This window comes from Brachionichthys hirsutus, chromosome 7 (assembly GCF_040956055.1).
Source record: "Brachionichthys hirsutus isolate HB-005 chromosome 7, CSIRO-AGI_Bhir_v1, whole genome shotgun sequence".
NCBI lineage: Eukaryota > Metazoa > Chordata > Actinopteri > Lophiiformes > Brachionichthyidae > Brachionichthys > Brachionichthys hirsutus.
Window position 1 is genome coordinate 5,026,536 of NC_090903.1, and position 27,221 is coordinate 5,053,756.

The following is a 27,221-nucleotide window of genomic DNA, read 5'->3' on the forward strand; positions in this document are numbered from 1 at the left end:
GGATAAAAATAATTAGAGCTCGATTGGTCTTCCAGGAGGGGCTCTCGGCTCGCTCCCGTCCCCGACCAGCTGCTCCACTTCTGCTCCTCTGCTTAACACAATAAAGCCATTCACAACGGACACGGCTCGTAGGCGTGGACACAGGAGCTGCATAGAAACGCTCTCCTCTCCAGACAGGAAGTCAATCGTGTTCTGGCTTTATTAAGGATCAATTGATTTTACACCCCAATTTAACTCCATCGCATTTCAACTGAACTCCTCTCCTGACCGCTTAAATAAATGAATCCCAGTGGATTCTTTATCATTCATCCGAAATGACCGCCCAGATAGAAACAGCTCATTCTCAATATCCCTAATTTTCCTGCGCATCATTACTGCCATCTGCTGGCGACAGGAAACCGACACAGGACGGGGCTCAATGGTTTATTCGGGGATTTTACACACAAAATTACATCCGGATATGATAGATGGAAATTAAAATAACATTACTAACACTGGCAAAGAAAAAAGAGTTTCCGTTCTGAGTCGGCATGCTCAAATATTACATCAAATCGCTTCACGCGTTTTAGCGAGGGCGTATCAAAAATGTCAAAACACAGCAAGTACTTTTGATGGAAATAAATAAAATAACCTGTTAGCTGGAAAAAAAATATATATATATACACACATTATGGAAGTGGAATGTGTTTTAACATTTCCCAAAATTGTAGCCTTGACTGAGGAACTTCATCCTCCGAGCGTCACCACGGGGACAGACGGACGGACACGCATCACGCAATCACACGCATTCACTCGACGTCGTCTTCCGCCAAAGCCTGCGAGCCGATGAATCGCTGAAGACGAGAAAAACGCGTAAAGTAGTCACAATTCACACCGAAAAATTAACCAATTATTTATAACGTTCACATTTCTGTTTTAGAGGTGAAATGACCGGGAGCCACGGAAACGGCTCTCAGCTTTGGATAAACCTAAGGTTGCTCTCGCACCCTTTCTTGTCCCAGAGAGCCACAGAAGGCCGCCGGGGGGTTTCTAAGGATGCTACCAGAGGGGTCCCGACTCGGACGCCGCTGGGAACGCCTCACCTGGCTGACGGCGGGCAGCTTGGCGAGCAGCATTTGGAAGACTGGAGGCGGCAGCGTCTGCTCGAGCACCTGAAGCAGCTGCCGAGGTTGACCGCAGACGGCGAGCGCATTGGTCAGGTGATCCACGCCGTTCTCAAACTCACCTGGGATTAAAAAATAAACAATCAGCATGAGGCTAGGTCACCGATCGGGGTTTCTAAGGCGCCCCGTTTCCTGCACTTTAGTAGCGTTTTTACATTTATTTATTCCACACTTTCATCAACACATGTTTGGCAAGCAAAAAAAAATAACCTTCAGTAAAATTCCCTGCTAAAATTAACACAGAAATCTGATTATGACGTAGAAAACCAGCCACGTGTGGAACCACGTGGCTCCAGGCCATGCGGCCATCCTTTACCTTGCGACAGATACTCCTCTCCCTGCTGGATCTCATCCAGGAAGAATTTCTGAACCGCTTCGGCGTCTTTCAAATCAGGCAGCTACAAAACAAAAAGACAAATACGTTACACTCGAGTAACGGACCTGTGGGATTTAGTTACCTGCAGTAATCGCGTCCCACCTTCGCTAGTCCAGACTTCCGAGGAGAGGCCCGCTTCCTTCTTCTCCCTGCAGAACAGCAGCAGCTTAACTAACGGGATGCCTACGACGCCGTTCGCGGTCACTTCCTCGCCGCATGGAACGGAACGTGCTCGCGAACTTCCTCTAATTCGCTCCAACACTTACGTTCGCGCAGCTTTTCTTTGAAGCGAGGGTCACTCCGTCGCTTCCGGTCGAAGTAAAGGCAGTAGGCGATGAGGAGCGCGCCGCACGCGCCCGCTATCAGCGCGCGCGTTCCTGTCATGACGGGAACTTTGTAGATGCAGCACGCTAAGCAGCAAGTTAGCTAGCTAGGCGGAAGCTAGCCTGCCGCTAAGTAAGTATGAACAGGAAACACGTGATCGATGACGCGGAGCACGTCACGCCGACGGAACGACGCTCGTCCATGTTGGTTTTTGTTTATAAAGTTTTTAACAGCATAATAATTTTTATATATTTTTTTTTTACTTTATTAACATAAGTCACTGAACAGATCTCACCCTCCGACATTTCACAAAACATTCACATCTCCAGAGATCAAAATAGAAGGAAATCTAAAACCAGTAAATACAATTATATGTGCAAAAGGAAGGAAAGAATGAGAAGGAAAATAAAAATTATACAAAATATAATTATACAAATATAATTACAAAATTATATTTGTAATTTGTGTTGGGCATCTATTGTTGTTGTATTCATTTGTTCTTATTAGTAGCTGGATGAGAACCAAATTGAAGCTGCTGACGCAAAATTTGGCTCCTGTAGCTCAAAAACATCTCCGGAAGACAAGGAAGTTCTGGATTGTTGTTCTGTGGAGCAATAAAACAAACTGCTTTTTGAGGGCTAAGAATCCATCGTGTCTGGAGAAGGCATGAAGCTGGTGCTGAAGAGAACACTCGTATCCTGGATCATTCCAGTGGCCGGCTCACCTGACTGGAACGCCATCCTTAATCTGTAAAAAAAAAACCTGAATGGGATAAGATTCCTAACTGCTGCTGTAATCATGTTAACAGCAGCAGTGTAAGGCCAGGAAGGGGAGCCATGCTCTAAATAAATGCTATAATGTTAAATCATTTCGAAATTTCAACAACTTGCATTCATTCACAAGGTGCATTTTAAATATCAGTGTTAAATGTAGTAATAATAGTCAAAACTCTGATGTTTAAGTAACATTTTGTTTATCAGTAATGTTGGTAGATATTATTCACCAAAGCACCTTCACTTGTTGGCTTATTGTTAGAAGTCTTGTATGTAAATGCTTTTTTTTTTAAAGTCAAAGTCACTGAAAAGGGAAATTCATGGTGTTAAAAAAAAAAGAGCAAATATTCCCTCAGGAATGAAGTGAAAGTATCAATAAGATGAATATTCTAGTGAAGCATTAATATTTAAAGGTTTTATCAGATGGTAGGAGACACTGAATACTTCACAAACTATGGCATTTATTTCAAACAGAGGCTTCTGCTTTGCTTACATTTTTACAATAAATTACACAGTGACCATCATCAGATGAGCCTAATAAATACTATTGAGTAGTTTTTCCAATAAGCTCCAGTACAGTCTCTTTTCCTAAGATCAGACCACGTCCCATATAAAGGGTCCGTACAGCTTGAGAGTCAAACCGTGTACGTTGCATCCAAAACTACCATTCTTCCTCGACAAGCGCAAGCCATAGAAGAGCAAAACAGAGTCGGAACTAAAGCGAAATATGGGGGGGGGGGGGGGGCATGAAAGAAAACAGAACTAAGGAAACTAAAAAAGGAAAAATAAAACACGAGGGAGGAACTCAAATTTGTTCATACGAGGAACGAAACGACGACAAAAGGAGCAGAACAAACATGCTTGCAAACCCTCATTATTTACACTGGAACTACAGTTAAAACCGTAAAACTGTCTGTACAGAAAAGTACACGCTATTAACAGTGCAAGATATTAAATAGTTTGACTCAAAAACACTTCTCAATATACAAATGTATAACAAAAGCATACAATTACGTACAAGTGCCAAACAAAATGTAACTTCCGGTTATCGTACAGTAGGGGGGCCTATACAAAGGAGACACTGGGGGACGTCTTTAGAAACGTATACACATACGTCACCGTATAATATAAATACACATTTACAATATCTTTACCTCTAATCTGCTCACATTACAGGAAACGGAACCAAACACCTCAGGTAGGGGCGAGCGTGAGAAGAAGCTGGCGCGCCATTATTGATTGTGACAAAGAGAATAAGGACCAGGAACCACTGCCTCCCCCTCAAGTAACGGAGCCAATAAAGTACATACTTTATTAAATAACTTTGTGTTTGAAGCGCTGCAATTAGCAGTTCATGCTGCAAAATACTTTTGGCTGCCTTCAACTTGACAGGATCGAGCTCAACGACGGATCAGGGGAAGTGAATGCCTGATGAAAGAACGAAATGAAGCTGATGAGTAAAAAAAAAGGTTCTGTCAGTAGTCGCTTACAGGTGATCCGGTTTCATCTGCTGGTCGCAACCATCGCCCCCTCACACAGCATTATTTGTCTTTTTTTTTTAAGGGGCGCATTAAAACAACTGACCCTCTGAGGAGATCAGGAAAACAAGAGCTGCCCCGTGGAAAAAAGGACAAAAAGGCACTACAGTATCATTCCGTTATCGTCCAGCGAGGACGCCGGGGGGACGTCCGATGGTCTGAAACCCGAGCCATCGGCGCTCACGTGAAGAGGACCAAGATGGCTGTGCGTGATGAGAACATCGATCGGCCGCGCGGCGACCTCCTTACTAAAACGTTCCATTTCCAACGCGGCAGCGTGTCATGATGACATGGCGAGCACAGGCGCCGCCATGTTGCTGGCGCCGTGAGGACAGTGCACAGAAACCAACCCTAGCAATACATCTTCATCTAACCAAAACAATTATTGCTTGAAAAAAACAATCCATATAAATGTTCGATTACTGAGCGCGCAAAAGACAAATGTGTGTATAGTTGTTGTTTTTTGACAAAATTCATCCCCCCTAAACAATCTTCATAAAAGTGCACTTAAGTGCATTAGCTTGCCAAGAAAACAGTTGTCAATACAAAATAGTGCTTGTTTCTTTTCTTCTTCTTTTTGTCTCTGGTCTGGTATTTGTGCCCCAGTCGTCTATAAGTAGGTTGACTTGTCCGTCCTGTCGGGAGGAGGAGGAGGGGGGGGGGTTGTCCCCGGGGTGCTGGTTAAGTGCTTCGTGCAGTGGCTTGTTGCTGGTTTGTCCTGTCACCTGCACTCTACCGACACCCCAGAGTTCTGAGACGAGGACGAGGACGAGGACACCGGAGGGTCGGCCAGTGTCAGCATGACTGCTGCAGTCAGAGAGCTCGAGGACGGTGATGAGGAGGAGGAGGATGAAGTGGACGCGGCCACCGTGCCTGCAGGACAGAGACGGGATTTGGTTACGCTCCTGTATGATGTGGCGTGAACAAGTCGCCTAAATCGCTTTTTGTTTTTGGAGGGGAAGGTGGAGAAAACAGGGAGAACATATAAACTCCACACAGAAAGGCAATGAACCCGGAACCTTCTTGCTGTGAGGCGACAGCACTACCCGCTGCACCGCTGTGAGGTTCTGGTTAAGCCTTCATTTTATTCACACTGCTGCCTGTTGACTCGTAACACGAGTTTGTCATTGACTTTTAAACGCTAAACGCTTGAGACCTGGATCAGGTACTCACTTTCCCGCTCCTTCTTCTTCATGCGCTTCCGTCGCCTGTCGATTGAGGCCACCTCTGACTTGAGGGAGAGGTAGTGGTTCCTGATGTCCTGCAGCTTCTCCTGAAGAAAGGAAATCCTCTCGAGACTGTTCATCTTTTCCAGGTCGGCTAAGAGGACCAAAAAAAGAAACGGTGGATTTTAGGGTCAACAGAGAAGGACACAGTTTTATTTTAGAGACATCAACAAACATAAAAGTGTAATTACTGGTTAAAATAAAGCAAAAAAAATAGTTATTTATAAGTTGAAAGAACAAGTTAACCATCAGGCATAACAGAACTATAATGATGCAAGCAGTTGACAAACTGCACTAACACATCTGGAAGCTCCACTTGTACACGCGCGGTGATCTTCCATGGCTGTCTCTGAGCTGGGCGTGGTCTCTGAGCTGGGCGTGGTCTCTGTGCTGGGCGTGGTCTCTGAGCTGGGCGTGGTCAGCATCGCCCTGCTTGTGGTACTTATGGCTCGTAGGGGGAGATCGTCCGTGACACTTGGGCGACGTGGCGGCCTTCACTTCTGGCGTGCTGTTCTTCGAGGCGATCGATTTGGTTGCGCCTTCGACAGCAGACTGGTCTTCACTGTCGCTGCTGTTGGCTGGATGGGATTAAAAAAAAAAAAAAGGAATAAGCTGCATAAGCTTTTACTTCCCCATCCAAAAAGTACAAATAGAAAGTCCGACGCGCTCCACGGCGCTCCTCACCGGTCTTCCTATTCTTTTTCGGAGGCACGCCGAGGCTCTTGCGGTCTGGCTTGTGTTTCTTTGAGGTTCCGCCTGTCAGTGATTCTTTCTGACGCTTCTGACTCACAGAAGCTACAAAGAAAACGGAAGAAGTGAGGGAACAGGTAGAATGTGAAATGAGTCTACCCCCCCCCCCCCCGCCGCTGAATTTAAAGACGCAACACGCATACTGGTGGCTACTTGTACCTTTGGACTTCTGCTCACTCTCCTGCTGGCTGCTGCTGCTCAGCTCCAAGCTGCAGCTGCTGCTGCTGTTGCAGGACAGGCTGACGTCAAACACCTTCAAGGGGGAACCCGCCCCCTCCTCCTGGGGGAGGTCTTGCAGTTCCCCCCCCAGACTCTCCACTTCCACAGTGCTGCTGTCTGTCTCACTGCGCCCGCCACCCGCCACTTCCTCCTGTACGGGTCCTAGAGGAAGAGGGTCAGAAAGGCAAAGGGGGGGCTCTGAAGGCAAGGCGGGGGTTACGGATGGTGGAGGGGAGGGCGGCTGTGCTCGGCCCGAGTCCTCCATAGTACTGCCCCCTGCTGAAGGGGACTCTGGGGTCGTTGGCGGCGTGTTGAGGACAGAGTCGCTGCCGCTGCTGGGAAACTCTTGCAGTTTGTCATTCTCGATTTGCTCCTCGGAGACGCCGTCCTCTTGCCCAGCGTCCCGGTCGACACCCTGCTCCTCCAGACACGGGGGTGCGGGTGGAGGAGGGGAATTGGCAACCTCTGTGTCCGAGTCAGAGAACAACTCCTTGAGTGTCTTCTTCGGCCACTGGGCCTGGATGCTGGACCACACGTCCTTTTGGCCTTTCGAGCGAACAGCCGGCCTCTCCTCGGCGCCCCCAGACATCTTGGCCCTCTTCTCGGGAATGTCCCAGAACCCAGCCTGCCTGCCAGTCTTGGCCTTCTCCTTCATTCCGTTGTACCTCTTAGAAGGGGATCCTTTGGACTTTGGTCGACTTTGCTCCGTTTCCTCTGCCTGCGAATCCGCCAGTGCTGCACCCCGCTCCTCGTCTGAGCTGCAGCTCGATGAGACGGCCCTCTCTTCACTGGGGCCAGCCACTCTTTCCTCCACCTTCCTGGGAGAGCCTCCCGGCAGCCGGTCAGCACTCCTGGTATTCCTGGTCTTGGCTTTGGATTGGTCTTTCGGGGTCTTTTCTGCTGCACCGTCGGATTTCCTCTTCCTGGTGCTCGCCTCTCCCTCCGGCTCCGTTTGGATCCTGCGCTTCCCGGCGTCTGCGCTCTCTGCACCGGCCACCCCTTGGTTCTTTCCTGAGACAGGAGGCTTGGATCCTTCCGGAGGGGTCCCACTCTCCCAGCGCTCAGATGTCTGTGTGGGCTCTGACGGGGTCTTTCTGGGGCTGCCTTTGCAACCTGGGCGATCCTGTTCATGCTGCTCTTCCTCCTCATCCTCACGCCCACTTTCATCTGTGGACATCTCAGAGGCTGAGGACAACAGATCTTCAGTTAGGTTTTGGCAAGATATCGGCAAGCTTAAATACACCACTTGAGAGTCAGTCCTGATCTGCTGTAAGTATGCCTGAGCGCTACAGGCTAACGAGTGTTGCTACCTTGCAGGCCATTGAGGATAGAAGTAATTTCTATAGACTTGACTGGAGACTGCTGAGTCCCTTTGTCCTCACCCTCGTCCATCTTGGAAAAGACATCCTGACTCAGGCCGCATTTGGCGCGCGGGACGCGGCTAGCGTCGGACGACGGGCCGAGGACTTCCCTGTCGCTGAGCCTCTCCAGCCGGTCTTGTTCCCGCTCAGCTTTGTTCTGTTAGAATTCAACAACAAGTCAGCGATTTGATTTCTCGACATCGCGCCGGGTTTTTTTTTTTAACGTCGTTAAGTTGCCGTTGTGCGTAAACCCGTACCTTTATTTTTTTGCGGTGCTTTATTTTCGGTACGTTCTTATTGGCGGGGCGCACAATCTTGTCTGCTTTGATCCACTCATCATATCTAAAAAAAAAAAAAATAAGACAAAAAAAACAGAAAGACAAAGAGAGGATTTCACAAAACAGATCTTTGAAAGCGGCTAAATGATATTCACTCACACCACCCACCACACACAGACACCTCTACTGGCCGACCCCCAACATGTTGCTGTGACACAATAAGCCCCAACAGCAAAGGAAGGCATCCCATGGTATTATGTGGAAAAAGACAAACCTTAACGATGAAGAAAGAAACAATACTAACGCCGACCACCACACAAATCACGCCCAACAGACCTCCAACAGCACCAGGGAAGCCCGCTTGGGTCGAATGAGGACTAATGAACGGTTTCACGACACTGCACACGACAGACACAATGCAGAGGACACCCCCGCTGTCTTTCATAGCGCTACAGCGCCCCCACACAACAATAGTGAGACGATGAGATGCTGGTTGACCTCCGTGTCAATGGCGCCCTGACGCGCTACTTAACACTATGTTAACCCTGACCGACTGGGGAGGGGCCGGGGGGAGGGGGGGGGGGGGGTGAGAGGTAGAGGTGAGTGTCGCACCAAAAAAAAAAAAGATCCTACTGTGTTTAACCAAAACCACCGTTTTGGGTCAGGCCGATTCAAATTCAGGCCTGTCTGTGGATTTTGTAGTGAGACAGACAAGCTGGGGGGGAGGGGGGGGGGGGCGGGGCGCGGGGGCAGACTCCTCCGCCATTAGAGAGCTGACCCTGATCCGGGTCCGTTACTGTAGCGGGGGTGCCCCAGTTAGCGGCGACCCCATGAGGTTAAGATCTGTCTTTTTTTTTGTTTTTTAGGGTGAAATATAGACGTTAGGTGATTTCTCCCCAAATCCTGTCTTACCTGATGTTCCAGCCACAGTAGTGCACCAGGTAGAGCACCTCTCCCCCCTCCACGTCTGCCTCTTTCACAGTGGCCTCGTACGTCTTCAGACTGCGGCCTCGCCCATACCTCACCTGCACCTTCATCCCCGGGGGGTAACACTCAAACTCCTCCCCTTCCTCCCCCTCCTGACTGCTGTCATCCCTGCAAGAAAAACAGTTCAGCACTTCCTGGCCCTAGGCTGCCCAATTGAAACACCACAGAGCCCGGCCCCGCCCAAACTCGCCTGCCTGCCGCTAGAAAGCCAGCTTTCTGATTTGGCTGCATCCTCGCCTTGCCGTTACAGCACTAGGCCCTTCCCTACTCACAAATAACATGGAATTCTTTCTTTCGTGTCAAAAATCTAATCGTCTTGCATGAGAGAATAACACTACCGTTATGCTGACCGTGAACCCACACGCAAACGGGATTTGCACTCACACACACGCTGTAAGAAACAAAGCAGCCACAAGGAGGAGCTAGTGGGAATGCCAGTAAGTGGTTTAGGTGCAGGGGCCGCAAGGGCCACAGTGGGGGTGGGGGGGGGGGGGGGGGCTGGTTAGCACAGCAAAGCACAACTTGGCAGGCGGCACAGCAACTTCAAGCAAGTCTCCAGGATTGAGAGGAAGCGCCGCTAACAAATCCAATCTCATCTCCTGTCAGAGAAGCGCAGTCCTGCACACAAGCAGGTGCTTTCTCCTGACAGACAACTCGCAGGGAACAGGATGCACTCGCTTGTGCTGCAGATCGAGTGAGTCTCGAAAAACCAGAGGATACTAAAAAAAAGCACGTAACCCCGCCCCCTCAGGGACGCGTATGGCTGTCAATTCATCGACCCGTCACGTAAAAGAAAGCTGGTTGATGACATCACCAGCAGCTCCCAAAGGAATTACATTTTAAAGAGCAAAGCCGGACTAACCGTCAATGCAAGCGATCGTTGTGTGTAGTAGTATTTAGTTCAATCAATGAGGGCACAATTCAGCTTCTGTGAACGCCGAACGCTAACAGAGAGGATGAGGAAGCGTCACCAAGAAAAAAAGGTCTGAGGAATAAAAGTAGAAACACACGCACGCACACACGCACCCTCTTCAGGTCCCATCCAGGTTAAAGGTCGAGCGGTATCAATCACGTCGCCTGTGTTCTGACTGCTGTGTGAATCCACCAACCCTTCCATTACCACACGGTCTCCTCCAAGGACCCAAAAGACCCCCCCCCCCCCCCCTAATAGCACAGAGCCCACATTACCACATCAGGGCAATCATACTGTTGAGAACCCGAAGCCAAAGGTCACGAACACAACAACATCTGGAGGTCGCCACGCACAAAACACGCAAGGATGTGGAATATTTGGTCTTCTAGCCCGACCCCACAATCCGAGCGCCCTGGAAGCATCGGGGGGGGGGGGGGGGGTTCAACGGCGCAAACGATTCCCCCCCCGACCCGGGAGCACCGCCCTGATTCTGAGTGTGCAAACGCATCACTGACAACACACACGCGCACACACACGCACACACACGCACACACGGAACATTTAATAAAGCCAAACACTGAAAAGCAAAGAGAAACAGACAAACGAAGAGAGACGGGGAGAGAAAGAACAAGCCTGGAAGACGAAGATCACGGATCAGGAAGTAATGAAAATGAGAACAGCCATGTTGTTTGTGTTTAGTAAGTGAAGGCTGGCCACGGTCAGACACGCCCACCCAGAGAGAGAGAGAGAGAGAGAGAGAGCTCAGCATGACACGCCAGGTGAAAGGTCGCGTTCAGGCCTCTGTGATGAGATCTAAGCCGTGGGTAGGAGCTTAGCTGGGAGGCGGCGAGAGGAGAGCGTCCTCTCTGGTGAGCGGCTACAGGCGGAGGGGAGGCGGCGAGAGGAGAGCGCCCTCTCTGGTGAGCGGCTACAGGCGGAGGAGAGGCATTCTGGGAATTAAGGTCAGGAGGGATGTGCGGCGCTTTGGGATTCTGCTGCCGCATGACTCCGGACTGTTCAGTCCCCCCCCCCCACCGCATGAAGCTCGGGTTGTGCCATCAGGTTGTTTCCCCCCACCCTGGAGGGGGGGCGCATCTATTCAATCCACCTACCCAGAGTTGTCCTTGCTCTCCTGCTCCTCGTGGCATTCCCGCTTCAGACGCTCCTCTCGGAGGTGAGCCGTGGTCGAGCCCTCGTCTTCCCTGAAGGGAGAGTCGTCGTCGTCTTCGTCTTCATCATCGTCGTCGTCGTCGTCGTCGTCTTCACGTTCGCTGTCCTTCCGCTCAGTGTGCGATGGTTCGCTCTCCGCTTTGGTTCGGGTCAAATCCGGTTTCTCCTCCTGTGAGAGACGGAGAGTAAAAGTGTCAATGAAAGGACACGAGGACACGAAGGCGACGACTTGAAACCGTCTGTAGGGGGAGCCACCTTGCAGATCACCGCCCGGGCGCCGATAGGTTCTCCATCTGGAAAGGCTTTCTGCGCTTCGGAGCCGGAGGATGTGGCGGCTGTTCCCGCGCCCCCCTCAGACTTTACCTCCCCCCTGGGACTCTGCTTCAAAGGGAGGTCCATCCTGAAGGTGATGGCGGTGGAGGTGCAGTATTCCTCAAATCCATACAAGTACCTTGAATCATAAAATATTTCTCATCAAATATCGCCCCCCCCCCAAAAAGAAAAGCTGAACGTGTTAAAGCTGTGGCGGCGGCGTCTGCACGTACTTCCGGTAAGCACATTTGACATTGTAGCCAGCAGCCGAGTTGAGCACCGGGATCCCGAGGTCCTGGTAGACTTGTTTCCACACAGAGCCGCTTTCGATCTGATCAAACAAGGACGCAGAAGAAGAAGAAGTCAGAGTCAGTTGGTTGGGGGGGGGGGGGGCAGAGAGGAATCGCTTTAAAAGGCACTCACGCGGTCAAAACCTCCCAGTTTGTGCACCAGCCGGACGAGCTTGAACAGGTTCAGGTTCCTGTAGCCCAGGACGGGCCGCTTGTTGATGGGCGTTCCTGAAAGGGAAGCACAATCAGGGGCTCTAGTGACAAACAGGAAACACTTAAAGTTAAAGAACGTAACCTACTACAGGAAAAAGTACCCACACTGCAGAGTGCTGTACTTATATGGTACTGGTTGTGTAATACTGATGTACAAATAATTACATAACGTGTTTATATGTAAAGCAGCCTTCATGTAATTGGACAGCTGCATCAGTTCACTGAATTCACCTCGGTCTTCCATGAACTTGTACAGCTGCTGCAGAAAGTTCTCCCGCTCCTCTGGAAACGGCTCGACTTCCTCCTGCAGACAGGAAGCAGTTTGAGGATATTTCTTTTTGTATTTTCTTGCTCGTAAGGTTGCAGGAATGAGGAGGCGCGCGCAGAGCTCTGCCTCTACCTCCTCCACTTCGCCGCCCGCATCTTCTTCCTGCTCTTCGTCGTCGTCCTCGTCGTCGTCCTCGCTGCTAGAGCTGTCTTCTTTCACTTCCGTCTTCCAGGCGCCGGGCACGAGACGCCGCTGCTGGAACTCCAAGGCTGCGTCCAGCGCTGTCAAGCACAGAGAGTGGTAAGAGGCGCTTTAACCCCCCCCCCGAATGTTACTGAAAGAAACCGGTGCCGCTTCAGACAGAACACTCATCAAGCATCGAGCATCAAGTCATCACGACTGTGTCTAAAGAGCCGCTTCCTCACTGCAATTCTAAAGAGTCAGAGCTCTGCACCAAGAAAATGGGGGCACTATAAAAAATAATAACTTAAAAAAAGCATGGTGAGGACTTCAAACAAAAATAGACTGGACAGTGAGAAAAACAAAAAACGAAAACTAGAAACCTCCGCCAAGGCTAAATAAATAAGTAAGTCATATATTTAAAACTTCCTGGATCCACATGATGATCCGGATCATCATCAAAAGGTTCTAAATTTGTTCTTGGCATATTTTTACACCAACCATGAAAAGTAAAAGTGAATCGGAGTTGATGTTTTTAACTGCTGCTGAGGTATTGATCTGTGGATCCACTCTTGATGCTGCGGTTTGTGGTTGATTTTTATATTCTTATGTTGTCTATTCTTATTGGAAACAGAGCATTTGGACTATTTATCGTTATTTTATGTCTCATGTTGCACGATTGCACCGAGAAAAATTCATAGTTTGTGAATCATTTCACTGACAATGACAAATAAATCTATTATGATTCTAATTCTGATTATTATTATTAATTCTGACTGTATTTTTAAATGATTTTTTTCAATGTGCCTGTAGCTGCCGGTCCAAATAAATAAAACACCATCAAAAACACAACCTCTTTGGCGGAGGTAACAAAACTTCTCTTTCCTCGCTGTGTTTCCCTGCGGCCTCCTCTGCGAGTGTTTTTCTCCCACGGGCCGGCCCCCAGACATTAGGAACCGGGGTGGGGGCTTTGCTGTGGAACTGGACTCTAGAAAAACTTGCTTCTAACTCACCTGGTTTGAGCCCCGTGTCGGCTTTAGGAGGGCAGCAGCCGTTCATCTCGCTGACATCCTTCCGCAGCACAGTGCAGCTGTAAAGCACAGCGACTCGTCTTAATGAGTGAAGTGGACAGAACCGAGTTTTAGCCCACTAAGATTCAACTCTCCTAGAATAAATGTGAGTACGGAGACGCAGGTAGCCCATAACCATGAAGTCTTTAAAACACTGTCGTGTCGCCACAGCAACCCAACCTTCTCCTCTTCACCCTGTCCTTTGCATCGTCCTCCCCAACAGCAGTCACTCTCATGTCCTCCCTCACTACGTCCATGTATCTTCTCCTGGGTCGTCCTCTAGTCCTGTTCCCTGGCAGTTCCATCCTCAGCATCCTTCTACCGATATAGTCCCTGTCTCTCCTCTGGACATGTCCAAACCATCAAAGTCTGGTCTCTCTGACCTTGTCTCCAAAACGTCTAACCTTCACTGTCCCTCTTATGGTCTCATTTCTAATCCTACCCAACCTGGTCACTCCCAAGGAGAACCTCGGCATCTTCATCTCCTCCACTTCTAGCTCCGCCTCCTGTCCAGGAGCATCTCTAGAGCTCATGAACAAACAGTATGGAGAACACTTCATGACACATTACCAAAGAGTCTTCAAAATATTACAATCTGAACTTTCTTATTTGAGGTTGATTGCATTTTTTAATTCTCCACCGGATGCCGTTCCTGCCGTTACGCTCTGCATTTTTCCGGACTTGGGACCGGCTCAAGGGAGACAATAGCTGTGCTACGCTAACTCCTGCTAACCTATGAGGCTAGGTTACAATCTGAACCTCCTTTGTCAGCTAAACAAAGAGTATAAGATAGGATATATAAAATATATATACAAGCTATGCAGCCCGCAAGCCCGGGTGATGTCTTTTATTAGCTCATTTAAAATCTACCATGAATCAAACCAGAAAAAATGAGCCACATTTAAGAAACCGGAATTGGCAAGTTTTGGCATTTTGATTGAACAGAATAATCAATCATCAGTTTCCTGTCGATGGACTATTTTTACGGACTAATGCTTTGAGTTCTATATATGACAGGGATGTGCATACTTACTCACAGTCATTTAATGTGTGGCTGTCTTTGCCATGAGCACAGTCAAACCGCTTCTGTTCCCACCGTTACTCCGGTAACCAAACAACCGCTTCTTGAAAACATCTTTCCTCCCTGGCCTGTTCCTCAATGTCATTCTCTGTTTCTCTCTGTCTCTCTCTCTCTCTCTCTCTCTAAGGCCACGATGAATGGTTAGCACAGACAAATGCAAAACTCTCTAGAGTGAACATGTCGACCCCAGCGCCGCGCACGAGAGGTCACGTGGCTTCAGGATTGCGACCCCTCTTCAAAGAGCAAATCACGCAGGCAAGCAGGTAGAATAACTCAATAATAGATGGAGAGAAGAAGCTGACACGGAAAGATAAAACATGTGGGGCAGGTGCACAGAGGAAGAGTTCAAATGCAACAGCTGCAGCATTACCAGCATGAGGGTCCAGACGGTGTGAAATGAGGGTCAATGCACGAGTAAAAATGTTTTATCACACTGCAAGATCCCTGCAGTGGATTGATAAACTGCTCTCGGTAGGAAAGTGAGGGGGCTGCCCCTCTCTGCGAGCCACTAAACTGTAATACATGATAACGAAATGCGTCTGGTGGAGCAATAACGTGCACTGTTCCTTCCACTTTAAGCCACGAGGGATCCAAACCTTAAAACGCTCATTAACAATGAAATAGATGCTGATTTCAGCGAGTGAAGCAGAACGCGGACAAGAACGGAGGATTTAGTGCTGCACTGGGATTTCAATTGGGAAATAAAGCCGTCACAGGATGTCACAGGATGTCCGTTGGACGATTTCCAGTCTCATCCCTCTCAGCGACTCTACTATTCAGCTACTGCAACATGCAGGGAGGGAGACTGCAGCGACAGACCGCCAGCAGAGGGCAGACTTCCTGCGAGGGCTTTGCCTGCACATGAATCAGATCCAGGAACAGACGGCAGGTAAGCCACGCCAGCGCACGTCAACCTTACAGCAACTTAGTAGCAAGCAGAACTCAGCCACGGTCCGATTAAATCAAGCCTCATGAGCCATATGGAAGTCTCCTGATGCCCCCCCCCCCCCCCCCGTTAACCAGACATCTGGATCAACAGAAAGTCCAAGTCCCTTCTGGAGGGCTCAGTGTGACCTGGGGGCCACGAGGGCATGAACGAGTCGCTACCAGATCAAGAAGCACTGAGTATTTGTTACTACATACAGCACTGAGTATTTGTTACTACATAAAGCACTGAGTATTTGTTACTACATACAGCACTGAGTATTTGTTACTACATACAGCACTGAGCATTTGTTACTACATACAGCACTGAGTATTTGTTACTACATACAGCACTGAGTATTTGTTACTACATAAAGCACTGAGTATTTGTTACTACATACAGCAGAGTATTTGTTACTACATACAGCACTGAGTATTTGTTACTACATAAAGCACTGAGTATTTGTTACTACATACAGCAGAGTATTTGTTACTACATACAGCACTGAGTATTTGTTACTACATAAAGCACTGAGTATTTGTTACTACATACAGCAGAGTATTTGTTACTAAATACAGCACTGAGTATTTGTTACTACACACAGCACTGAGTACTTGTTACTACATACAGCAGAGTATTTGTTACTACATACAGCACTGAGTATTTGTTACTACATACAGCACTGAGTATTTGTTACTACATAAAGCACTGAGTATTTGTTACTACATAAAGCACTGAGTATGTGTTACTACATACAGCACTGAATGTTATTAACGGTTTTTACACATTTAAAACACTTTAAAGTAAATATCTGAGCATTCTTCATGGGTATATTTCACACCTAACTGATTGTTTGAGTAACTAAGTTACAGAAAATGAAGAAGGAACTCAGAGAATGTGTTAAGAGGTGAAAGGCAACCATTCTTTCTCACAGCTTCTTAAAAAAAATCCTTCCTTCCTTTACTTTGTGTTGCATTTTTACTTACTTTAACTAATGAAAATCAGTGACAACTCACAATTTTCCATCCTTGAAAGAGCGGACAAAGATGTTGTCCTTCTTCAGAGTCACGTCTTCATGGCAGTCCGGGGAGATGACCTTAGTCCAAATAAAAAAGGAGACGGCGGACAGATCAGACGAGGCGGTGCGTCAGAGTACGCAGCAGTTAGAGCCAAAGGCCACATCGATGGATTACAAAACACACCGTCTATGAAACGAAGGCTAACAAGGCAAGAATAATCAGAGCGTAGCTGCAGGGAGGAGTGTGTGTGAGGAGTGTGTGTGAGGAGTGTGTGTGAGGAGTGTGTGTGAGGAGTGTGTGTGAGGAGTGTGTGTGAGGAGTGTGTGTGAGGAGTGTGTGTGAGGAGTGTGTGTGAGGAGTGTGTGTGAGGAGTGTGTGTGGAGTGTGTGTGAGGAGTGTGTATGAGGAGTGTGTGTGAGGAGTGTGTATGAGGAGTGTGTGTGAGGAGTGTGTGTGAGGAGTGTGTGTGAGGAGTGTGTGTGAGGTGTGTGTGAGAGGAGTGTGTGTGAGGAGTGTGTGTGAGGAGTGTGTGTGAGGAGTGTGTGTGAGGTGTGTGTGAGAGGAGTGTGTGTGAGGAGTGTGTGTGAGGAGTGTGTGTGAGGTGTGTGTGAGAGGAGTGTGTGTGAGGAGTGTGTGAGAGGAGTGTGTGAGAGGAGTGTGTGAGAGGAGTGTGTGAGAGGAGTGTGTGTGAGGAGTGTGTGAGAGGAGTGTGTGTGAGGAGTGTGTGTGAGGAGTGTGTGAGAGGAGTGTGTGTGAGGAGTGTGTGTGAGGAGTGTGTGAGGAGTGTGTGTGAGGAATGTGTGAGAGGAGTGTGTGTGAGGAGTGTGTGTGAGGAGTGTGTGTGAGGAGTGTGTGAGAGGAGTGTGTGAGAGGAGTGTGTGTGAGGAGTGTGTGAGGAGTGTGTGTAAGAGGAGTGTGTGTGAGGAGTGTGTGTGAGGAGTGTGTGAGGAGTGTGTGTGAGAGGAGTGTGTCTGAGGAGTGTGTGAGAGGAGTGTGTGTGAGGAGTGTGTGAGGAGTGTGTGTGAGGAGTGTGTGAGGAGTGTGTGTGAGAGGAGTGTGTCTGAGGAGTGTGTGAGAGGAGTGTGTGTGAGGAGTGTGTGAGAGGAGTGTGTGAGAGGAGTGTGTGAGAGGAGTGTGTGTGAGGAGTGTGTGAGGAGTGTGTGTGAGGAGTGTGTGAGGAGTGTGTGAGAGGAGTGTGTGTGAGGAGTGTGTGAGGAGTGTGTGTGAGGAGTGTGTGAGGAGTGTGTGAGAGGAGTGTGTGGCCACACGGGGCATGAGTTCAGGAGCACAATAGTGGGAGCCGCTCCAATGCCAGAGTCGAACCTAAACGGATGCCAGTCTGGAGATTTGAGCTCCCCCGGTATGAACACACACACACACACACACACACACACACACACACACACACAGAAAGGCAACACACACACGCATAAAGGCAAGGTGGATGCTTTCATTGGACACAGTGGCTCACGTCTGTTCTGTTCCCTCTGTGACCCCGGTGCATCCAGAAGCACCCAGCTTGCACACGGAGATGTGTTTCCGCTACCTTGAGTTTCTTTCCGAGCCCCTTTAGAGTGCACTTTGTTTGTTTAAACCACGCATCGTCTGTTAAATGAGGCGTCCGCCGGTGCAACGCTCCGACCCCTCTGCCACACAGTCCGGGTGCAAACAAGGACAGGCATCCGTGATGTAGTTCTCCGGGGCTGCCACCAGGAGGCAGCATGGAGTTCAGCCTGCAGCAGGCCAAGAACAACAAACCGTGGAGGTGGGGGCCCTGTTGACACCACAGTTTAAAGGGACAGCTTCCTCCACCCTCTCCCCTTCTCCCTGTTCTTCTTGTAACACTTACATAAACACGCAGCGGCTGAGAGCTCAGGGAGGGTGGAGTGGAACGGATGGGGGGGGGGGGGGCTGTGGTTGCACAAACAGGTATTGGGATGAAACGGCGTGCGGCTATGAGCTCACCAAAGCGGGATACCATGTGGTCTTCTTTCTGTCCCCGGTAGCAACCCCCTCCACACAGACCACTTTGCCAAATAGGTCCTCATTTTGCCGCTGATCACTCTCCTCTTCTTCACTGGAGGATGAAGACAATTCTTCTTCTTTGCTGTGCGGGGAAAGGACAATTTACTCAACACACTTTTACATCTTCGAGGCAGAGATTCCAACAATCCCACTTCCTGGTCTCTTAATTGTGGCAACGAGTTTATTCCTTCGAGACGGGATCTCTCCTTGGTCGCTACTCGCTAGCTTCATCGGTTGCTTCGTCAACGACCCAGCAAACCCTTCCGACCTTCTAACTCTGCCCACCAGAGGACGCAGAGGATGCTATTTTTAGCTCATGAACCATTAAGTCATCAGGTCTGACACATTTTTAGTTTCAACAACTCTGGATGTTTACGTTTATAATAGTATTCATGAGAACAACATGCAAGTCCTTCAATCAATGGCTGGATTTGAACTTTTGTTGTTCAGATGCTCACTAAATATATTTGGGATGTGTGCGGGGGTGAATGAATGAATGAAATTGCTGAGTCATGGTAACGATGGCGTATGCTTGACTGGTTTGCAGTCCTGTCATCATCAGCTTTTGAAAGAGTAAACTGCTCGGAGCATGTAAGTTTGTACGTAAGAGTATTTATGAAACGATCTACCAATACTTCAAACAGTCGGATTCGACAACAGAAGCCTCTCCTGTTGTGTAGTAGCTTTAGTTGTGTACCGGTAATAGTTTTAGTTGTGTACCGGTAGTAGTTTTAATATAAGCCACCACAGGGCATCCTGACCTGGAGAACGTTGTGCGTCTGATGTTTGAAGATGACTGAGACGTAACATTACATGGAAAACTCAAAGAAAATGAAAGTGGCTTTGTGAGATGGGGAAGGCCTGGTTTTTAGATCTATCAGCTTATTGATTGATTTTTGAATGATTGATTTTTTTATTAACTCTTTGAGAGGCGATTGATCTCCAGGTTATACCGGACCGGATGAAAGCTTTCACACACAAACCTGGCTGAAGTCCCGGAGTTTTTCAGAAGCACTTGTTTGCTTTGATTTGATTTAAAGTGTTAATTTACTCAGCCCGCATCGGTTTGTCTGACTGTTAGTCAAAAAGCTATGGACTGATTCTGAGTTTCTTTTTTTAATATATATATATATAGAGAGAGAGAGAGGTTAGGAATGGTCAAAGGAACAAGCCATTAGAGTTTGGTGGTGACCGGATCATTATCTGGATGTCGAACGTCAGGCCGAGTTACAAGAAATGTGCTTTTAACTTCACGCTCTGTTGGTCATGCAAAAAAAGCAAATTACTGAACTTATCTTGGCTCATTATTTTCACTAACCATTGAATAGACAAAATGATGAGCCGTAGCCTCGAGGAAATAAACCAAAGCTCCTCTTGTTCCAGAATAAGCTCGGGCATTTGGTCATTCCGTGTTCCCAAAAGATAATGAGGTTTAATACTGGAAGCCTTTAAAAGACAAACTACTCTGGTTACTTCCAAGCATATTAGCATTTTAGATTCATTCATAAACCAGCTATTGAAGTCAAACTGCCACTCTTCACTTAACTGCTGCTCATTTAGAAAACATTAAAGCAATCCAAACGCCCTGCACAAAGAAGGTCTGCTCTGCTGGCGACGCCTCGACCAGCAGGCAGGCAGCCGTCCCCGAGCGACCGAACAGGCAGCAAGGAAACAGAACAGTCGTCCGTGTGTGCCTCACTAAGCCTGAGCACCACACACACACACACACACACACACTCACACTGGCACAGATAAAGAGCAGTAAATCAGCCAGGCTACTACTACTACTACTACATTAACAACAACAACGCCACTGTGAATCAAATCCATTTAACGGATGAGTTCATTTAAATGGTTGCTTCTCATTTAATGGAAATGCTTGACAGTTACCTGCACTTTAAAGATGGTGATTAAAAGAAATACTTTTGGCAATGCCGGCAAATACATTCATTCAGTGTCCCGTCGCGGAGGAGAACACCGGCACGACTCGGAGCAGGAGGTGGCAGAAAGCCGGCCCATTCCAAGAGCAACACGCTCCTCAAACGGCCGCTCGCAGGAGCGCCAGCTTCCGCTGGTTCCCTGGACGCCTCGGAGGAACAAACAGGAAACGCCCGCGCTCATCAGATTGGTGCTGATTTATGGGCAGAGTCAGGCGAGCCCTTTTCCCTATTTAAAGTCTTGAGACCGAGTTAGGCTAATCAGCTGTAACTTCCTGCGCTCCTACAGACATGGCAGCAGTAAAAGAAGCTAAAAAAAATGTCACGGCTTTCTTTTACTAGAAGAAGAAACGGCTGCTGCTGCCACCTGCTGCTTCCTGAGCACCGTCATCCATGTTTAGAGAAATATCGACTTTCCTCTCAGCGACAGAAAATGAGATTATGTTGCAGTGTCCTCTTTATAAGAGCGATGATCCACAATTATACTCAGCACCAATAAGCCCCCCCCCCCCCCCACGTCTGCAGTCTTTCAGGAGACGGCACACAAGAGCATAAAATACCTCCCGGAACATTTGAGTCAATAAAGGGAGAAAGAAGACGTGATATTATCTGATAATATTAAGCTCCGAGGGATGCACAGAGGCCTGGCGTGATTAAGACGCTGGGGGGGGGCAGGGAGGCTCTCCTCTCTTGGGCCTCAGGGGCCGTTTATGATGAATTACGCAGGCCGAGACTGAGGCCAATACTCACACCGGGTTCGAGCGCCGCCCGCGGTTGCCCTTCTTGCCGATGACCGGCGTGCCGAAGTGCTCGGGGTTGGTGAGCGGGAGTCTATCGAGCGTCTGCAGGGAAGACAAACGGCAGAAAAGAGCCTCAGCGGCGCCGTCTCCAACGCTCAATGCCGTGACAAGAGACCCGTCTTCTACAGCTGGAGGACGGTCCTTTCGTCAGGAAGGGAGGGGACCTTTGGGGACAATATGGCAACAACGCTGCGACGTGAGGTTAGCGGCACGCAGCCGGAGAACACTCGCCTCGCTCTCTGCAAAGTGGCGCGCTCCCTTCAGGCAGAGAGAGGAACGCCTCAGGGTCTTCTCGTCACCATCGTCAAACACTGCGGAGATGAGAGACAAACTGTGAGTCGCCACCTGCTGGCCAGGAGTCCCACTGACGCACAAACAAGCACAGACTCAATTCCGTTTGATTTCTAAGATCTAAGAGATCTCCGAGCTGCAGCAACAGTCGAATTCAGCTCGCAGCTCTCAGCTTCAAGGATTCTGTCATGCAGAGCGGTTTTTGCTAAATAACGTTTCTTACTGTTAACTGACGCTTAATTTATTTATTTTTTACAATTGTCAAAAACACGAACACTGAAGACATCATTTTACTTTCAGCAGCAGTGATGGAGTCGTCGGAAACGTTTCATCCATTTGTTTGATTTTTGCTCGGATTCACCCGTCGATGGATTCTGCAGTAACTTTAATTCTAGTCACATGAATAAATAAAAAAGTTAAATATTCCTAACAAGCTGCCTGTAGGGGGAGGACAGGTCTCCGAGTGCGATTGACTTACCAACAGTATATATACTGGCATCAGTCAGCTTATTGATCGTGGCCTCCTGGTAGACTCCATCCTGATTCTTCACCTCCACAACAGCCCCCACCTGAGGGACAGACAGGTGGGGGCTGTTATTGTGCATCCTAATATGCCACTCATGATAAACCGAATTCAAAGTAACGAGGAAACAACGCAGCTACGACAATCACAATGGATTCAACACTGAATTACAGCATTCACTCCTCTGCTAGCTTTGCAGCATTCACTCCTCTGCTAGCTTTGCAGCATTCACTCCTCTGCTAGCTTTGCAGCATTCACTCCTTTGCTAGCTTTGCAGCATTCACTCCTCTGTTAGCTTTGCAGCATTCACGCCTCTGCTAGCTTTGCAGCATTCACGCCTCTGCTAGCTTTGCAGCATTCACGCCTCTGCTAGCTTTGCAGCATTCACTCCTCTGCTAGCTTTGCAGCATTCACTCCTCTGCTAGCTTTGCAGCATTCACTCCTCTGCTAGCTTTGCAGCATTCACGCCTCTGCTAGCTTTGCAGCATTCACGCCTCTGCTAGCTTTGCAGCATTCACGCCTCTGCTAGCTTTGCAGCATTCACTCCTCTGCTAGCTTTGCAGCATTCACTCCTCTGCTAGCTTTGCAGCATTCACTCCTCTGCTAGCTTTGCAGCATTCACTCCTCTGCTAGCTTTGCAGCATTCACTCCTCTGCTAGCTTTGCAGCATTCACTCCTCTGCCATCTTTGTAGCATTCACTCCTCTGCTAGCTTTGCAGCATTCACTCTGGTCTCGCAGGCTAATCGACGGAAAGAGAAAGGATCACGGGAAATTAATGACAGCGTGTGCCTTACGCCATTGTTCCACACCCACGGTGGAACATCCTGCCTTACCTTTAGGGGCCCTTTGATGTTCTCATCGTGAACCTCGGCCGTTGACAGGTCTGGTTTAAAGGTCACCTGGTGAGGAGAGGGGCGGGGGGGAGACTGAGTTAACAAGGATACACAAACAGGCCCCCAGAGACCTGACCGGACCGCATTAGTACTCCACTGCAAGCAGGCCCATTCATGCAGCTGGGCCGCAGTACTCTGATTACACTGCCGGACTCGCTCACGAGAGCAGTGCAGGCTTGTTGCTTTTAAATCAGGTCAGCGAGAACAATGGGATTGATTCACGAACGGCCTGCCGGTCAACACTCAATACGATGGCTCATTTCCACCGCTGTGGGGTGACTGACCCCAAAATGGCAACTGTGCTCCATCTGCTTGCACCAACTGTGGTGGATATCTAACCCCCCCCCCAGTCCCCCAGTGTCTCTTCAGCGAGCCGTTGAAGATCATTCTCTGATCACGCTGTGGCAGTCGTGCATCTGCACGGCAACCTAGCAACCACGGGTGACAGAGCAGACCACAGGGACAGCACAACACATTCACAAAGTGTGTGTGTGTGTGTGTGTTCGGGATCCGCGGAACTACAAATCCCTGCTCCCTGCTGTTTGCATCAAAAAGCTCACGTCCTTCAACTCTCAGAAAACAAGGAGACAAGTTCAGGAGAATCTCGCTCAGCGGCGGCTTCAGATACAGACGGCAGCAGAAGCAGCAATCAAATCCTCGCTGTGAAGGCAGGATAGAGGCCGCGACTGCGATGGGTGAGAGACGAGGAAAGAAATCGAGGACACATTTCACCAGTTATTTCTTCCACGGAAATAAAGGAATTCCCCTCTTCCCAAGCCTCCCTGCTGGCAGCATGGTGGAGGGGGGGGGGGGGGGGTTATTCTCTCTATCCGGCACCTGAACATCCCAACCTGACGATCGCTGGAGCGCAAACCGCCGCCAGGCTGACACCTGCAACGTTTTGTGGAGGTTTCTGACAGTTCTAATAAAACTTGACTCTGGAGTAAATGGACAAGACTGATAAAGAACAGACACGCATCACATGTTTGATGCGTGTCTGAAACACGCAAACACGATAAAGAACAGACACGCATCACATGTTTGCGTGTTTCTTTATCACACAGTTTACCCTCCATTCAATAACACAGAGAACAAAGCAGTACGAAATGCGATGCAAAGAGCGTCACGGCTAACAGGTCTGAATATTCAGGCTACATTCATTCAACCAAACTCACTTCAAACTTTGGCACGTCCTGCTGGCCCTCCAGGCAAAGCCTCGCCTCTGCTCTGACTGTCAGCACTAAAGCATCTGAACAGTAAAGTGTTGAAGTGCTTTGATTTAGCAGGAAAAAGCTTCGCACAGAAACACGACCGCAGCATGAGAGCGTTCTAAAATAGAGACAAATGAATGTAGCTTCATGTAAAGTTTCACCTCGGGCCCTTTTCAGACACACAATTTACAGATAGTTCTATTACGTTATATGTAGAGACGACCTTTGAGGATAAAAAAAAAAGATTCAGACAAAAAGATTCATTCTGCAGTGAAAGCCATTCATTCATTCATTCATTCATTCATTCATCGTCTGAACCGCTTTGTCCGTTACCGGGTCGCGGGTCGTGCTGGAGCCTATCCCAGCAGCCGATGGGACAGAGGCGAGGTACACCCTGGACAAGCCGCCAGTTCATCGCAGGGCCACACACACACACACACACACACACCTACGGACAATTTAGTGGAACCAATTTGCCTAACTTTGTTCTTGATGGCGGAAGGAAGCGACAGAACCCGGAGAGAAACCCACGCAGACACGGGGAGAACATGCAAAGTTGAGCTTCTTCCTGCGAGGCAACAGCGCTAACCACTGCACCATAAGAGAACACGTGAACCCCCGAGCGTGTGAATGATGATGGCGACATAGGGTTCGCACCAGCATACCGTGCGAGCGATTGCTGACACGGCGCTAATTGACTTCATGTCGCTCTCGGAGCGCGAATCATCATCATCATAAATAAGAATGCCGTGCGGATCCGTCTCTGGGTTTAAAAAACAAAAACACTCACGAGACGCCGGCGCCGCATGCTGCATCGACTTTGTTAAACAAGCAGACAGAGATTAATGAACCAAAGAGGAATTCATTACGGCGCAAATATTCCCGCTCACAACAACCGTGGAATAATTCCCATGCTTCAATGTTTGTGGAACGCTGCTGATCGTCGCGTCGTAGCAACCCAAAATGAAAACCAACAGCCAATTAGCGATGGCGATTAATTCATGAGCTGCGGCCCCGTCCTATTAGCGGCGCTTTGGCCCTCGATTTTCAAACAGAGGACATCACGCGGTCTCGTCTGTCTTGCTGCCCCGTCACTGTCCAAAAGACATAAAAACGACGCGTCATCTGATGGCAGCGCATCGGCGCTCTTTTGTCTCTGAAGGGGGGAACTAGAGTGCGCCGACAAGAGTGACAAAGCCAGCATCTAATCTTTGTTCCTCCCACACACACACACACACACAAGCAGAACGAGAGGCAAGCGATCCGTCTCCATTGTGCCTTCCAGATGCTCCGGCCCCCACTGGGAAATGAGACACTGTAGTACGAGCATCATGCAACGGCTTTACCAGCGAGGCTTGAAACCAAAGGGAAGGAGCGAAGCCGCGTCTACGGCGGGCGCAGGGAGTACCTGGAGGGCCGGGGCCTTCATCCGTCACAGCATGGGAGCCGAACATTTACGCTAGCAACCTCAACAGGTGGCGGAGAGCCCTGGCATGTAAAGCGACACAGCTGGCGTCTGTGGCAGGAAATCCTTTAAACGCGCCAGAATCGATCTCGTGTTCCAACCTGCTCCCTTTAGGAACGCTCGTCTTTAAGATGTGGCCGTCTCCGGACGCACGGCCGGCGCCGCGTGATTTGGATCGGACGCGAAGACGCCCCGGCGCATTCGACATCACACGTGACGCAGACGGACAATGCATTTAATTTTGGATGGTGAGCTGCGTGAAATGTGACTTACCTTGGCCTTGACGAGCCTCTTCGCGGTCTTGATCTTGGCCTCGCAGAAAGCCCCTCTGTACTTGGCGCTCACATCAGTCCCTACTGTCAAGTAGGGGGGCTCGTCCAGAGTCTGGGGAAAAAGAGGCAAAGGCTCAATTCCAAGCCTTAGAAATAAAGCTCACTGTCGCAGGTGTATTCCCGCAGTTAGAGCCAGAAGGAACACGCACGCACGCGTGCACGCACGCACGCACGCACGCACGCACGCACGCGAGCTTCGCCCAGTCTTGTCCGGCGACGCAAACCCGCTTCCAGCTCTGTGATTCATCCATGGAAAACACACACCATCTGCTCTGGGTGCTGGAAAACAAGCCTCGGAGGGCGCAAACAAAAACAGGACACTTCACTACTGCTTTGATGGCTACAAAGGAGAAGCTACCCGGAACACATAGCACCTTCTTGTGTCATCACTGGCTGCTCATCAACCCCCCCCCATCGAGAACAGATTTCAGAGGCTAGAGTCCACCGGGAAAACAGACTTTCTGTGTGAGGGTGACCGCAGATAATGTTTGTGCTTCCTGTAGTTTATGGATTTGCCGAGGCTGCTCCATTGAAGCTCGGGGAAAGGTCGAACCTTAAAGCGGTATATTTAGACATCCTTCTAGAACAGGGGTGGGCAGTTATTTTTTTCCATGGGGTCATATGAGAAACAGAAAATATTCTGGAGGGCCGGGCAAAAAGGCTGGACTCAATTCAGCATCACATTAATTGTATTTCTTTATAAAGAAAGCAGCAAATAGCATCGTTTTGACAAGCTTGTAAGAATGTTATAATTAAGCAATAAAAAATTGTCATTAATTCACTTACATTTCTCAAAACAATGGTAAAATAAATGTGAATGTTTTACCATTTGTGACTCATATTAGTGAACATTTTCAGTCACATTCACTCTAAAACACATTTTGAGTTTAATCTGCTGTTGGAAGGTTGTGTGAAGCTTCTTAGCATCCAAAAGACATCACAATAGTGTCTCTGTGCTCATTAAGAAAGATACATCATAGTGAACTGTCACTGAATGCAGTTTTAGTCCATGCATGAGGGAAAATTAGAAAATGTGTTTATTTTGTAATTTCCAATCAGCCTTACACGGGCCGGTCAGAGTCAACCAAAGGGCCGTATGCGGCCCTGGGGCCATACAATGCCCAGGTCTGTTCTAGAATAAGGCCCAAACCGGGGCTGCACAGCTACTTTCAGCTGTCAGGACAAAATGCCACATGCACAGCAGACGTCAGGTTGGAACTCAACTCTTACTCATTGCACAGAAATACTCATTTTACTTGTCGTACTGAACGCTGGAGGTCATGCCTTCGCTCGAAATAACCGTTCAT

General features: G+C 48.9%; 2 protein-coding genes and 1 non-coding gene across 3 annotated transcripts; all 3 read right to left on the reverse strand.

Moving 5' to 3' along the window:
- Positions 1-415: 415 nt before the first annotated feature.
- tomm20a (translocase of outer mitochondrial membrane 20) lies at positions 416-1,923 on the reverse strand. The gene is made up of 5 exons (XM_068741328.1): positions 1,806-1,923; positions 1,642-1,688; positions 1,480-1,561; positions 1,083-1,225; positions 416-833 (listed from the first exon to the last, which is right to left on the reverse strand). The coding sequence occupies exons 1-5, from the start codon at positions 1,921-1,923 to the stop codon at positions 789-791; spliced, it is 435 nt and encodes a 144-aa protein (XP_068597429.1). The 3' UTR covers positions 416-788.
- LOC137897499 (small nucleolar RNA SNORA14) lies at positions 909-1,041 on the reverse strand. The gene has a single exon (XR_011105587.1). It is a non-coding gene; the product is annotated as a small nucleolar RNA SNORA14 (small nucleolar RNA).
- A 2,972-nt stretch (positions 1,924-4,895) lies between the features above and the next one.
- arid4b (AT-rich interaction domain 4B) lies at positions 4,896-27,221 on the reverse strand. Its single transcript, XM_068741579.1, has 23 exons — positions 27,180-27,221; positions 25,856-25,966; positions 22,847-22,912; positions 21,968-22,058; positions 21,430-21,509; positions 21,149-21,240; positions 18,402-18,543; positions 16,434-16,513; positions 13,355-13,431; positions 12,294-12,442; positions 12,125-12,197; positions 11,814-11,908; positions 11,624-11,721; positions 11,334-11,529; positions 11,021-11,247; positions 8,921-9,103; positions 7,988-8,072; positions 7,680-7,887; positions 6,310-7,554; positions 6,085-6,195; positions 5,700-5,978; positions 5,348-5,494; positions 4,896-5,047 (listed from the first exon to the last, which is right to left on the reverse strand). The coding sequence occupies exons 1-23, from the start codon at positions 27,219-27,221 to the stop codon at positions 4,896-4,898; spliced, it is 4,029 nt and encodes a 1,342-aa protein (XP_068597680.1).